At 42.5% G+C, this 14,758-nt stretch overlaps 1 protein-coding gene across 1 annotated transcript in view; it reads left to right on the top strand.

The window, feature by feature from the left end:
• The first annotated feature begins 10,679 nt into the window (after positions 1-10,679).
• ace2 (angiotensin I converting enzyme 2) overlaps positions 10,680-14,758 on the top strand; it is a 72,555-nt gene continuing 68,476 nt past the window's right edge. The window contains exon 1 of the mRNA XM_068026176.1: positions 10,680-10,862. Within this exon, the coding sequence (XP_067882277.1) occupies positions 10,680-10,862 (183 nt within the window). The remainder of the gene's footprint in view (positions 10,863-14,758) is intronic.

Below are 14,758 nucleotides of genomic sequence, written 5' to 3'. Positions count from 1 at the left end.
AATGGAACTACATAGAAAAGTGTGGATGAGCAAAGAGATCTTGATGTTTATATAGTCAAACCCTTAAAAATGGCACAGAAAGTTGATAAGGTGGTTAAAAAAGCATGTCGGTTACTTGGGTTTATAAATAGAGGAATAGAGGACTGAAAAGACCTCTCTCCTGTCTGCTCTCATCTCGCTCTCACCAGCTTTGGAAACCATTGAAGACATATGAACCCCAAGAGTCAAAAGTGTCCTACAGTGAACAAGGTTTAAGAAGAATACTGGGCCCCAATGAAAAGCATGAACTACCTACAAAAGGACTACAGTGAGCTCGAAGCACAGTAACGAAAAACTCTTCTGATATTGCCTCAAACTCTTTATTTTTTCTTCTGCTCTTTTCTGTCTCTATTTGCATGTGCGATTTGTGTATACATGCTAGCGTGGGGCACGGCTTGTATCCATAGGCGTCAACTGAATTAGAGTTTAAGTTTCAGTTTTAAGAAATTTCACTTTTCTTCTTTAAACCTAAGGAGACCTGTTTGTGCTCATTTCTTTGTCTTACAATTGGAAAGCGGTGAACAAGGATTCACCAAAGAGGAGCTCAAAACACAGTGTTTAAAAACTAAACCCTGTTACAATAAGACCAGGTGAAGACAGTAAAAGACCCCTAGACATCTTTCTCACTTGGTTGTAATAGAAATTTGGGTGCTTGCGCCTGGAATTTTATGCACAGACAAAAGAGAGAAATTGGAAGTGGGAAGCCAAATTGTTCCTAATCAAAAAAGAGCAAGATTAATACAGGTTTTCTTATGGTTGTGTGTGATTGAATACTAACATGTCTGCAACTGAAGCTAGTAGCTCTTCAAGCCAGGGTGAAGTAACTTGGGATAAGTTAAAAGCACTGTCTATGGGGGGAATTGAGAAAAATGGCTGAGCAGTGTGGGATCACTGTATGTGGCAAGGCTAGGAAGTCTGAACTCCTAGGGCTAGTGGCCAACCATTTTTCCCTTGCATCTGAAGAAGCAGAAACAGGGTTAGAAGTAGACCCAGACAGGGTATTGTTAGCAAAGATACAATTGGAACAAAGGAAACTTGAATTAGAGGAAAGAGAAAATGAGAGAGAGAGAGAGAGAGGCAGGAGAGGGAGAAAGAGAGAGGCTTCCAAAAGGAATGTGAAGAAAATAAAAGGCAAGCGAGAGAGAGAGAAAGGCAGGAGAAGGAAAGAAAGAGAGAGGTGAGAGAGAGAGAAAGAATATTCCTGAAAGAATGCGAAGAAAGAGAGTTGAAGCAGCTTGAGTTAACTAGGGAGCGACAGAGTAACCCCAGTGAAGTATGACCAATATGGAGGAGCAGAATTCAAGGCTGGGTACAAAATTGTTAAAACACGCTCAATTAATTCCTAAATTCAATGAGGAAGATGTGGAAGCGTTTTTTTCGTGTCTTTTGAGAAATTGGCAAGGCAGCTAAAATGGCGAGCTGAGTCTCTCTTATTGTAAAGCAAACTAACCAGAAAAGCCCATGAGGTCTATTCCTTGTTGCCAGATGAGAGTTCATCAAATTATGAACTGACCAAAAATGCTATCCTCGGGGCATATGAATTATTACCCAAAGCCTGTCGCCAAAAGTTTAGAACCCTCAAGAAGCAAGCTAATCAAACTTATCTGGAGTTTGAAAGAAGCAAGCAGCTGGCATTTGACCAGTGGCTGAGGGCTTAAAAAATCCAGCTCAGTTATGAGACTCTCAGAGAAGTAATCCTGTTAGAGGAATTTAAAAACTCTCTCCCACTCTCGATAAATACCCATGTAGAGGAGCAGTGGGTTCAGGGAGTCCGGCACGCGGCCGTTCTGGCCGATGAGTTTACTTTAATTTATAAGTCAGTTTTCCAGGGGAGAACATTTCCCAATCACCCCCACAAATCCGAAAAGGACAAAGGGTGGGAAGGTGATAGAAGCCCAGGTAGTCCTGGAAGAAAAAGGAAACCCAGAGACACAGGGGGCCCTCCTCCAGCCAAAAAGGAAGGTGCTGTGAACAAGAGACCCAGAGACCTGTGTGCTTCCATTGTAATAAGGCAGGGCATTTAAAAGCTGACTGCTGCAAACTAAAGGGGAAACCAGTAGGGTTAATCAAGGCACACCAGCTCAGTGAAGACGAGGACCTGATGGAAAGCACAGCAGAACAAGCTGTGGCTTTAACTGCTGTAAGAGTGCAACCCAGGAAGCTTACTACGGCCAATGCAAGAAAAGTTAATAGGATTCCTGAAGGTTATCGGAGTTTTGTGTTTGAAGGGAAAGTGACCCCATACCCCTCAAGTGGGGCAAGCAAGCCCATAGTAATTCTCAGGGACACGGAGGCCACTAGATCCCTTTTACTGGGAAAGGCCTGACCTTTCCCCCAGAGAGTGCAGTGAACACCAGAATGATGGTGAATGGTATTGGAGGGCAGCGTATGTCTGTACCTGTACACTGGGCGCATCTGCAATATGACCTAGTTTCAGGACCAGTGACCAGGATTGTCCCAGGATTGGACGGGGTTGACCTGATCCTAGTTAATGATCTGGCAGGGGTGAAGGTGGTAGCCCCACTAGTAGTGAAAGAAAGACCACAGGAGGTCAGAGCGACAGGGTGGTGGCCGGGGACGGACCCCTACAGAGTCCCTGTTTGTATAGTGGGTCAGGCCGTGATCAAACCTGCACCCCCAGAGGAGACTGCATTGGTACTGCAGGCAGATGACCATGAGGTCTGCCTGTCCAAGAATTTCTTTGGTAAGTTAGGAGACCCAGGGAATGAATAAAATGGATCTTCCCTAGCTGAGGCTCAGCGAGCCGACCCAGTATTACAAGGGTTAGCACAGGCTGCCCAGTCTGAAAGTGAAGCAGAGGGAGTCCCTGATTGCTACTATTTAAAGAATGAGGTACTGATGAGGAAATGGAGTTCTCCTCACAGACCTGAGAGCAAGGAGTGGACAGTAGTTCAGCAGTTAGTGGTGCCGCAGAGGTACCGGAGAGAATTATTAATAAGGGCCGACGAGACTACAGTGACTGTACATGCCGGTATAGAAAAGACCAAAGCCCGCATAAGACTGGCCAAAACTCTACAAAGATGTGGTGGAGTACTGCAGGAGTTGCCACATGTGCCAGATTAAGGGGAAACCCCAATCTACAGTGAAACCTGCACCCCTAAGTCCTGTACCGGTGTTAGGAGGACCCTCCAGCCGAGGGCTGGTGAACTGTAAGGGATCCCCGCCGAGAACAAAAGGGAACAGGCAGGCACACGGCTGGCAAAAATTTAGAAAGAGAAGGGGAAAAAGTGACCCACAGGGCAGGTTAAAGGAAGTCCGGGAAGAATCCTTGATGAAAACCCCTAGTGTCTGGTCAACCAACCCCGAAAAATGTTAAACATTAGACACCACATCCTCCTATGTAAATGCAGACTGCAGAAGCATCCCACCAGAGTTGCTAACAGCATTTACAGGAACCTGCAGAGACAAAGAGAGACCTCTAGTGGGCACAGAAACTGTGAGGGTGATGCCTCACCTAGTCGAAGTGCCACAGGAGACTGCAACCAAGTCTTCACAAATACCTACAGGTAAGAGTGTCCCAGAGAACGAAGGGGAGAGTTACAGAGACTCTCCCCCCGTCACAGTCAGAGGAAAAGGGAACCACCTATCCTTTGAAGCCAAAAGCCTTTGTAAAATAGCCCTGGCACCCAGAATAGACCATTTTTAATAAGGTTTAAGATTGGTGAGTGAGTGGAAATGAATGAGAAAAATGCATGGTTTTTCTTTCTATATCTTATATTTCTCTCAAACTCTGTAAGAAAATGCGCCGTTTTACTTCAAATCGCATTTCATTCCCCTGGGTGTGGAGGTGTCAGGAAAACCCCCCACCTACCAAGACTGAGACACATATTATTTCACCACGTGATCATTAAAACTTTAAATTGCAAGCTCCTGACTGGAAAGACATTTGCATCGTAACAGACAGTGTTCGAACAATGGCCACCCAGTCGTTCCTTCCCCAATACACAGAAGAAGTGGTCAGACCACTTTTAGTCACATGATTAACTGACTGTTGCAGAGGTTTGAACTGAGAGTTTAAAGTTGGAGAAAACAGTGTTTGAAAGGAAAAAGCCGTGTGCTCCCAGTTGGAACAGAACCTCCTCTCCAGTGCTACCTGCCTCCATCTCTTTCCCACGGAACTGAATCTTGTGAAAGCACGTGAACCTCAAAGAGAGAAAAGTCTCCTATGCGAACAAGGTTTAAGTAGAACACTGGGCCCCGACGAACAGCAAGACTACCTGCAATCAAGTGAGTTCGAAGCACAGTAAACAAAAAAGTTTTCTGATCTTGCCTCAACCCCCTCTCTACTATATTTTCCTCTCCTCATTTCTGTCCCTATTTGCATGTGTGTATCATGTTCATGGTAGTGTGGGTGTGTCGTATATCCGTCGACATTAACCATATTAGAGTTTAAGTTTAAGGTTTAATAAATATCAAATTTTTTTCTTTAAACCTGAGAAAACCTGGTGTGTTGGTTTCTTTGCCTTATAATTGGAAAGCTGTGAACCAGGATTCATAAAGGGGGAGCTCAAAACACAGTGTGTTTAAAAAATAAAACCCTGTTACAATAGGTAAAGACTGTAAAAGACCCCTAGACACATTTCTCACCTGGTCGAAACACCACCCATGTGTATAATATTGTCTATTGCTGTTGCACTCGTCATCATTCTTCTGTGCTTGTCGTATTTCTCGCACCTTCTGTGTGCTTGTAGGCCAATTTTGTGCTGTGTGTTGCAAATATGATTCAATGTCACTCACAAACTTCACTTCTTCCTATGTTGGATGATCTACCTTTGCCTTCAATAACGCATCGGCTGACAATTGGAAACTTCCCTTGGATTAATCTGAGATGAAACATTTGTACACGTGGGGGCACTTTCGCAATTTCTTTTCCGTCTAACAAGGATACCAATGGTTTATGATGTCTCGATGACGACACAAATTCCTGCAACGTAGTCTGAAAATTGTTCACATGCCAATGTGACAGCTGGAACTTCTTTTTCTATCACTGCATAGTGTGTCTCTGTACCTGACAAAGTTCTTGACATGTAGAATATTGGTCTTGGAAACCATCAGGCTGCTCTTGAAAAACAACAGTGCTCAAGCCTTCTGTCGAGGCGTCCGCTGCTATCATCATAGGTGTTGTAGGGTTGTAATGTGCCAAGACGTCTGGAGAAATAAGCATCTCTTTAATTTAACTGGAATGCTTGTTCTTGGTGGGCAGCAGAAGTTGTCTTAGTGGATCAATTATTCTTGCTAAGTGAGGTAATTGGTAATGGGTGAGGTAATGGGTGGTTGTTGGTCGGCACAGACTCGGTGGGCGGAAGGGCCTGTTTCAGTGCTGCTGTATCTCTCTCTATCACAATGTGTCCCAAAAAACGAATCGAAGTCTTGGAAAATTCACACTTCTCGTTCAAAGTTAATTCCGCTTCTTGAGGTCTCTGTAGAACCTCTCAAACCCTTTGGTCGTGTTCCTCCACTGACTGTCCATGTATCAGAATATTATCCATGTGGTATATCACTCCTCTGAGCTCTTCTAGGATATTGGACATTGATCGTTGAAAAATCTCTGGTGCGGAGGTTATTCTGAACGGTAACCTACTACAATGAAACCACCCAAAGTGTGTCATAACTGTAGTCAATAGCCTTGAGGTCTCATCTAGGGGTACTTGCCAAAACCCACTATTGGCATCGAGTTTTGTAAACATGGTACTCTGGGAGATATTTGCCAAACTGCCATCCACAGTGGACATTGGGTGAATCTCACTCGCTATTGCTTTGTTGAGCTGTGTTAAGTCCACACATATTCGCAGAGTTCCATATTGGCTTCGGGACAGGAAGCTGGCTGAGCACCAGTCTATTGGTTGTGTTACTGGAGAGATAACATTCTTGTCATCTCCTCCAATTCTTGGACTTAGGTTAATAAGGGATGAAGTATTCTTCTTGTTGTGAAAATACACACTGGCCTGACTCCTTCCTTCAGAGTGATCCTGTACTCCGCCTGTAGTTTTCCAAGCCCTGTGAAAAGCTTTGGGAATTCTGTTTGAAAGGAATTGTTTACCTTTGTTTGCTTGACTTCGTCTATCTTCTGAATCAACTGCAGTTTCAAGCATGTATTCCTACTCAGTAAGGAGAATTCTGATTGTGTAAGACATATAAGGTGTCTACCAGTTGTCTCCCTCTATGCTGAACAGATGCTTTGAGTTTGCCTTTTACTCACAGTTGTGTCCTGCCTGGACCATGCAACTGTATATCTGCCAGTTGTAGGTAATGTCTCCTAACCCAAGGCTCTTGGTCAGACAATACTGTGACGCTAGCCTCTGTGTCAAGCTTAAAATTCGTGAGGTGTCCATTCATGTAGATGTCTGCTGTCCAGAAATCTTGGTCTGGATTACTGATTTCTCCCAAGAACTCTCTCGATGCTTTCTCTTGTGGTATTGCTGTACTTAATTCACTGCTGTTTGCGTGAAGGTTCTGTTTTGTACCTTTAAATGAAGAAATGTTGCTGTGGCACATCTTCTCATAGTGTCCAGTTTTCCCACAATTAAAACACTCAGCTTTACTTGCTGGGCACTGCTCTCGTCTGTGGGTCTTCCTGGCTCCACAACATTGGCATGGTTTTCCTGTGTCAGGCACTTTTTTTTGTGTTCTCCTGGCTTTGGCTTAACAAATTGCATGGGCATTGGACTCCTTCTCATCCACGGCTTGTCTTCAGCTCGTAGAATGTCCCTATTCTGTCTGTGAACTTCAGTCTGTAACAAATTTGAATGGTTTTTTCCAGTGTAAGGCCTTCCTTGGATTGTAACAGGTCTAACAGGGAGACATCCCCAATGTCTTTGATTAGTTCTGCCTTTAATTTACTGTATTCACAACCTTCTGCCAATCTATACAGATCATCAATATAAGAGTCTACAGATTCACCAATCTAATGCACCTGCTTATTAAATTTGGCTCTTTCCAAGATTTTATTGCTGTGAAGGTTAAAATATTTTTCAAAAGCTCAAAGTACCTCTATAAAATTATCGGAAACCTCATAGATCCCTTGTCGGACAATTACATCTTCCGCATTCACACCTACTGAATATAAAAGGGTGATGACCTGTTCAACCTCTGACTTTGCACAGACCAATTTTAAACCTGATTGGGTCCTTCTAGATCTTGAAAACTTTCTGGCATTTCAAATTTTAAATCCATCTTACTTTCTTTGCGTTAGTAAGGCTTTCTAGTGTGTTCCCCTTTGTTTTTAAAATCTTGCAGACTTGAATGGAGGTCTTTTGAGGATTTCCGCACTTTCTGACCTTTCCCGCACTTTCTCTCTGTGATCTGGTTGAGCAATGGTTGCTGATTCCACCCGACTCCTGGGTCGTCTCTTTGCCCAAGATCACCTTCGCTTCTTATGGTTTAGATCCAGTGCACAGTTAACCGTTACTGGCCCCATACAAAACCTTTCACCCAATCCTGGACCATCACCCAGCGCTGAAATTTGGACCCGATCGCTGTACTTGGATGTCCCGTTGCAGACCTCCACACTTCTGTGCTGCAGTTTGTGAGGGTGCAGGGCTTTATCACCGACTGTGTCGTCTGTGGCACCGGAGCAGCTCCTGAGCTCGTTGCAGTCCCTGCCTAGATCTGCTGTTTTCCTGGTGCTTCTCCATGAGGTAGGGCGATCTTCAAATTTTAATGGTCATTTTAACCACTGTTTAATTGCTGTTTTACTGTTGTTTTACCATTGCTTTACCGCTGCCACCAGGTTGCATGTTGTTGTATCAGTACTGTTGCAGGGTGTTCTTGAGAATATCTTAGGCTCAGGTAAAGGTTAACTCCAAACTGTTTATTATTTACATTCTACTATATACGCACCCCTCAAGTCACCTAAGCTAGCAGCCTCTGTGCTGCTCCTTCTTCTTCTTCAGCCTATCTCATATCCTGGTTACATCATCACTCTTACAGTGGGGGGGGGGGGGGGGGTGGTTCTCTGCATTAATCCTTTACATCCTGTCACACCAACTTGCTTTGTTGAATGATAATTTTCTTTAATCCACTGACTGGAGACCTGAATTTATATTTTTTTTAAATTTTAAAAAAGAACAGATAAAAAAGATGACTTTGCTAGCAGCTTAAGATTGGCACCTAATTTGCAACACTGTATCCTACATTGCAAGGCCTGTGAGGAGGGAGACAAAATGTCTGCTCATCTCAGCAAGAACCAAGACTCAGGAAGTTTAAGGGAACTCCTTGTTCTTTTTTCTTTTAGCAAGAGGAAATGCTACTAACTACTATGCTCGAATCACTGAGTGTCTGTCATGTTACAAGCCCCTCCCCATCTGTGGTTTTAAGCTTGTGTTTCTCTGCAGCAGCAGGGAGAAGCATCTGGATCTGACACATTCAGACCCAAGTGGAGGGCTCTCTCTCTCTCTCTCTCTCTCTCCATTCCAGCTTGCAAACTTCAAATCCTGCCTGTTGATTAACCACCTTTGCATAATCCAGCTACAATCAGAAACCCCACTGCAGGAAATCATCTGCATCGTTGTCTTCAAGAGACTCACCAAACCAGTCATCTACCTCTTCCAACTAAAAGCCTCAGGACCACTAAATTCAACTAGAAGCTAGCCAAATCAACAAACCCCCACAGACAGCATACCCATCTTTCTATGGATTCTAACTCAACCAATCTACCTTTCCCCGCTCTGTAACCTATTTGTGTATGTGTGTGTGTGTGTAAACCTCTAGTGTGTGTGTGTCTGAGTGAAAGTTGGCACATAGTTTATTATTTTCATGAGATCAGTTTAGGTACAATTAAGTTAACTTCTTTCTTTGTTAAATTCAAGACAACCTGTCCAATTGGTTCTTGTTATGATCATAGCAAGTGTTATGAGGTTTCTATTTTTTGTTAAAACTTGAGAAACTATATTTTTAAAACTGAAAAGGATTTCATGGACACTGAATCATCTCGAGATTGCTGAACTTTCTGGGTGTTTGCTTTTAAAAGGAAAGTCAATAAAAGGTTGACCAGTAAACAGGTTATTACTGGAAGGCACAATTTCAAGTAAACATAGCAGGGGGTTGTGTTGTGACAAGACAGGATTTATGATTACCATAGGACTTGCATGGAAAAAAGTTGGTTTCATTTTGAACTGTTAAAAGCCAGCTGGTTTTGGACAAAAGAGGCAGTTGGAGTTTGTTTATGGACTTGCAAGATGATCAGAAGAAAATCCAGACCACTGTTATCTCTTTTTGAAGGATCCTTGCTCTTGAAAAGCAAATCCTGTATGAAGTTGTACTGTTGCCTTGTGCATTTTGAAGAAATCCTGAATGTTTACAGAAACCTTGCATCTTTGAAAGAACTTTGCATTGAATGTGTGAGAACTGAAATCTTTGTTGCTTCTGATAGAAGTCCTATATGAAGCCTCTGTAGTTGAATTTCTTTGAATGCCTACCCAAACAGAATGTTCATCAACATTTCCTGGAAGGATTCCTAGCGGCAGCCACCTATTCAACTTTGGGACACCTCACCAGAACAAAGAACTTCATCTCTTCTCTTCAGTGTAAGTGTTTTTTATTCCTTCTATTTCTTTGTAACAGCTGTAAACAAAAATCCATTTTTTCCCAGTTAACTGGCTGTGTATGTCAGTGTGTATTTGAGGGCTAGGATAAAAATAAGGGGCTTTAATATTTCAATTTGCATATATATTTACTTCATTGTTGGTTAAGAATTGGTTTATAATAAACGGATAATTTTGTTTATTAAAGAAAGCAGGTTGGTGTGCTTTATTCTGGGGACAAAAAGAGTATTTAATTGACTGTTTCGGTAAGTAGGAAAATTTATTGATATGTTGTGACATGTGGAGAAGTGGGACTGAATTAACAGTACGCTCCCCCCGCCTCCATCGTAACACAAGTAACTAATCAAATACCTACTGAATTGGCCAGTACATACACTTTAAGAAAGAATTAAACCTGTTGTGGTCAAACAGGGAGAGGGAAGCCCTTCGATCACTCCTCACTTGAACATAACAATTCTTATACTACAATTACCTCACTATTTCATCTCAGTGTTTACCTTTCAACAAATCCCAACAGCTGATTTTTATTACTCACTGCCGCACCCCCTTTACCTACAGAGCTACACCACCTCTACCTTGTCTGAACATTCTATACCACCGTCTGCTGTACTAGATGGGAATCTGTTAGAAACGTCCGTACCCTTTTATAATATGGTGCATTGGCTGGCTTGCAAAAGATTTCTTAATTTGAGTATTGATGGAAATAGAGATATTTTGTCGAAGCTTTTTGGCTTACACTCATCAGGAATTGTCCTGATGAGTGCAAGACAAAAAAAACTTCGACAAAATGTCTCTATTTTCAGCAGTACTCAAGTTCTGTACTACCAAACAATTATTTCCTAATTTATCGTGACTTCCATATTGCATATATTAAAAGTTGCAATCATTAAAGAGTTAATATGATTAGACTTATCTTTTCCACATATAGTTACCATATATCAGCTTGAGGGCATATTCAAAATGATTATCTTTTGTGCCCTTTTTTCTTGTTCAAAGGCCGTCGCGATAGGAGCTGATTTAAACAAACATACTCAGAAAGATAAGGTTCATTTGAGGACTGTGCGAGTCAAAAGAAGAATGATTCTGCACGGGCTGTGCGTTCTGAGCCTCATGGCAGCTACACTTTCCCTTTCACCTGAGGAAGAAGCTGGGAATTTTCTGGACACGTTTAGTGCAACAGCTGAGGATCTAGTCTACAATTCTTCACTGGCATCATGGGAATATAACACTAATATCTCCGATGAAAATGCTGAGAAAATGGTGAGTACTTTGACAACTATGGCTTTAAGCTCTGGACATGAATAACCCACTGGAATATCTGTTTTATTCACTGAGGGCAAAGTGGCAGATTCAAGAGGTATCTGTGCAGATATCAATAATGAACTTTGCTATGTACCTGCCTCATTGTATTCTACACCTCACCTCCTCCCTCAAAGCACTGACTTATGCTGTTGTCTAGTCCCACCAATGCCCACACTAGTGGTCTTCCTTCATGTGCGAACATCGGCAGGCTATTTGAAAATGGTTTGCATCATAGCCTGATCCTGCCTTTACCCAATGTCGACACGAGTGCACTTTCTAACAGATATCACTGAATAATTGCAAAGCCTCTCAAGTTGACATGCTCTAACAGGGATCAAAGCTGGGATCTTCTACCCCTGGTTCTAACCTGGACAGTCCAGTTATCAACAGGGCGGCATAGTGGCGCAGTGGTTAGCACCGCAGCCTCACAGCTCCAGGGACCCGGCTTCGATTCCGGGTACTGCCTGTGTGGAGTGTGCAAGTTCTCCCTGTGTCTGCGTGGGTTTTCTCCGGGTGCTCCTGTTTCCTCCCACAAGCCAAAAGACTTGCAGGTTGATAGGTAAATTGGCCATTATAAATTGTCACTAGTATAGGTAGGTGGTAGGGAAATATAGGGACAGGTGGGGATGTTTGGTAGGAATATGGGATTAGTGTAGGATTAGTATAAATGGGTGGTTGATGTTCGGCACAGACTCGGTGGGCCGAAGGGCCTGTTTCAGTGCTGTATCTCTAATCTAAACAGAGCCACCAGGGTAACAAGATGAGACTTGTCCTCTGAAGTGACCTAGTAAGCAACTCAGTTGTATCAAATTGCTACTACCTGATCAGGGTAAAGGGATGTCCAATAAATGCCAGCAAAGCCCACATCCCGAGGATGGAGTTGAGATACAGATCTCAAGATCTAACTGAATGCTGGAGCTCACTCGGGGTACTGAATGGCTCCCTGCTGCTTCATAATTCTTAAATAACAACAACTTGTAATTACATAGCACCTTTAATGTAATAAAACGTTATATAAGGTTGACAGCCAGAACCAGACTGTTTCCAGTGGTTGAGAAATCTAGAACGCGGGGCTATAGATGCAAGAGATATAAAACAGTGAGTAAGAAAAATATCTTTATATGGAGAGTGGTAACACCAAGAAATTCACTTCCAGGCTTAGTGGTTGAGGCAGAAACTGTCAACATTCAAAATCAGAATGGGTAGATGGTTGAAGGAAAAGGGGAACAGGGCAGGTAAATGTAGTTCAGGTTATTTGCTCAGGTGGAGGGTAAACACAACACTGACTGGTTGGGCCGAATGGCCTGTTCCTGTGCTGTAACTCCTATGTTTTTCAATGTATGTTTCCCTAACCATTGAGCACTGTGACCTGCTGCATAATGCTACTATTGTGCTTTGACCCCGATCCATATTTAAAAGTACACTACCTTGACCATAATGCACTCACCATGCTACTCCTTTAGATTTGCAAAAACCTGGAGGTAAATTTTGGTCTTCAGTGGCTGGTCATTAATTGGACAGAGCAATGACATTTGTTATTGAACCCGCCTGATATTCATTCCATTCTCGTTGGGAACAGTTGGAAGGCCTGTAGCTGTTGGCCTGGTTAGTAGGAAGCAGAATAAAAGGCTGACAGTCACTCCCACCCTTGGACAGGCTGCTGTCAGCAAAACATCATCCACGCTCAGCAATTTCAAATCTTGATAGTGTAATGCAAAGTGTCATAAAATGTCCTTTGAGTGAGTGCTGAAATACATTTCCGCAATACATAGCTATTGAGGATAAAATGACAGTGTCGATTGGCCACAATGCAACGATTACAGAATGATACTGGGGTTAAAAGGTTTGGAGGATAGGCTGCATAGACTAGGATTGCATTCCCTTAAGTATAGACTATGTTGAGGTCTCAACTATTCAGTGTATTCGTTAATGACTTAGATGACAGAATAGAAAGCCCAATATCCAAATTTGCTGATGACCCAAAGATAGGTGGCATTGTATGAACCAGAGATGGAAGTATAAAATTATGAAAGGATATTGATAGATTAACTGAATGGGTGAAACTGTCGCAAACAGATTTCAATGTAGACAAACGTGAACTCGTTCACGTTGGACCTAAAAAGGATAGAACAGGGTCCTTTCTAAATGGTGAAAAGCTAGAAACAGTGGAGCTCCAAAGAGACTAGGGGGTCCAGGAACATAGATTAAAATGTCAGGAACAGATACAGAATATAATCACAAAGGCGAATGAAATGCTGGCTTTTATATCTAGAGGAATAGAACACAAGAGGTAGAAGTCATGCTTCAGCTCTACAAAGCCCTGGTGAGACCAAATCTGTCATACGATGAGCAGTTCTGGGCACCACACCTTAGGAAGGATATATTGTCCTTGGAGGGAGTGCAGCAAAGATTTATTATAATGATACCTTGGCTCCAAGGGTTAAGTTACAAGGTGAGATTAAGCAAATTAGGGAGGCGTTCCCTGGAATTTAGACGGTTAAGGGGTGTTTTGATTGATGTTTTTAAGATATTAACGGGAACAGAGAGGGTAGATTGAGAGAAACTAGTTCCACTGGTTGGGGAGTCTAGGGCTGGGAGGCAAAAATTAGAGCCAGACTTTTCAGGAGTGAAATTAGGAAGCATTTCTTCATGCAAAGGTTGAAAGAAGTTTGGAACTCCCCTCTACAAATGACAATAGATGTGAGATAAATTTAAATTTTAAGATTGTGTTATGGCCAGGTGGTAAGGGGGTGTGGGTGTTTCCCACTGTTCAACTTCCAATTGACCGCAGCAAGTGTTTTTGTCACTAGGGTTTTTACCCCTTTTGCTTTATTTGTCAAAGAAACAGACAGCAACAGGTTTTCTTGTAGGTTTAAAACAGAAAATTAACTATTTATTGAGAAATATTAATTCCCAAAATTGTCGCAAACGCACCCGCACATGCATTCACACTCTCTCACATGCACACATGAGTAGATAAATAGAGAGGAAAAAGGGTAAGTGGTTTGAAGTGAGGTAGATTTTCGGGGTTCACTATAAACCTGTTGAATCGTCTGAGTGGTCAATTTCTCTTTAAAAGTTGCAGGCCTGGGTTGTTTGTAGATTTCTCTGGTGGTTGAGACTTCAATCTGGAGACAGTGATCACTTTCAGTTCTCTGCTGCACAAATTGAAATGTACAATTCACAGCAGGGCACCTTCTTTGGCTTTTGCTGGATCTCTCAGCTGTCGGCTGGACAGGCTTTTGGTGATGTTGTTCTGATTCTCTCCCTCTCTCTTCAGTGAGATATTTGTTGAGGTCACATGTTGCCTCTGTTGGGAGATGTAGAGCCTCCTCCCTGTTGGTGGCCGACAGTGGATTAGGATGTGGCTACTTCATACCTTGTTTGTTTCAGAAGAACCCATTCAATTCTAAAGTGCCTTTTGATGGGATCAGGATGGGTGTAATTGACACCTCTTTGCTTGGAATATATATTTTTGTCTTTAACAGACAGTAAGACAGTTTGAATATACAAGGCCAGGTCGTTTGACCTTTGGTGGCCATTTTGCAGCACACTGTCCACTTTTTAAAGGGAAAATTCAATTTTTATAACTCTTCAGTTTGGGTTCTGTATTTTCCATCACCGCAGTACACATGAGCATGCAAACCGAGATTAATAAGATGTTTTTAACCAAAGGTACTAAGGGATATGGGGCAAAGATCCCATGGAGTTGGAGTTAGAATGCAGAGCAGCCATGATCTCATTGAATGATGGAACAACTCGAGGGGCTAAATGGATTCCTCCTGTTTCTATGTTCTTATCAGGTTGTGATCAGGTTGAGATGTTTAAGGTGATTAAAGGATTTGATTGGGTAG

Source organism: Heterodontus francisci, unplaced genomic scaffold (genome assembly GCF_036365525.1).
Source record: "Heterodontus francisci isolate sHetFra1 unplaced genomic scaffold, sHetFra1.hap1 HAP1_SCAFFOLD_742, whole genome shotgun sequence".
In the NCBI taxonomy this organism is placed as follows: domain Eukaryota; kingdom Metazoa; phylum Chordata; class Chondrichthyes; order Heterodontiformes; family Heterodontidae; genus Heterodontus; species Heterodontus francisci.
Note: the sequence above shows the minus strand (reverse complement) of the source record. Positions and strands in the feature narration are given on the sequence as shown.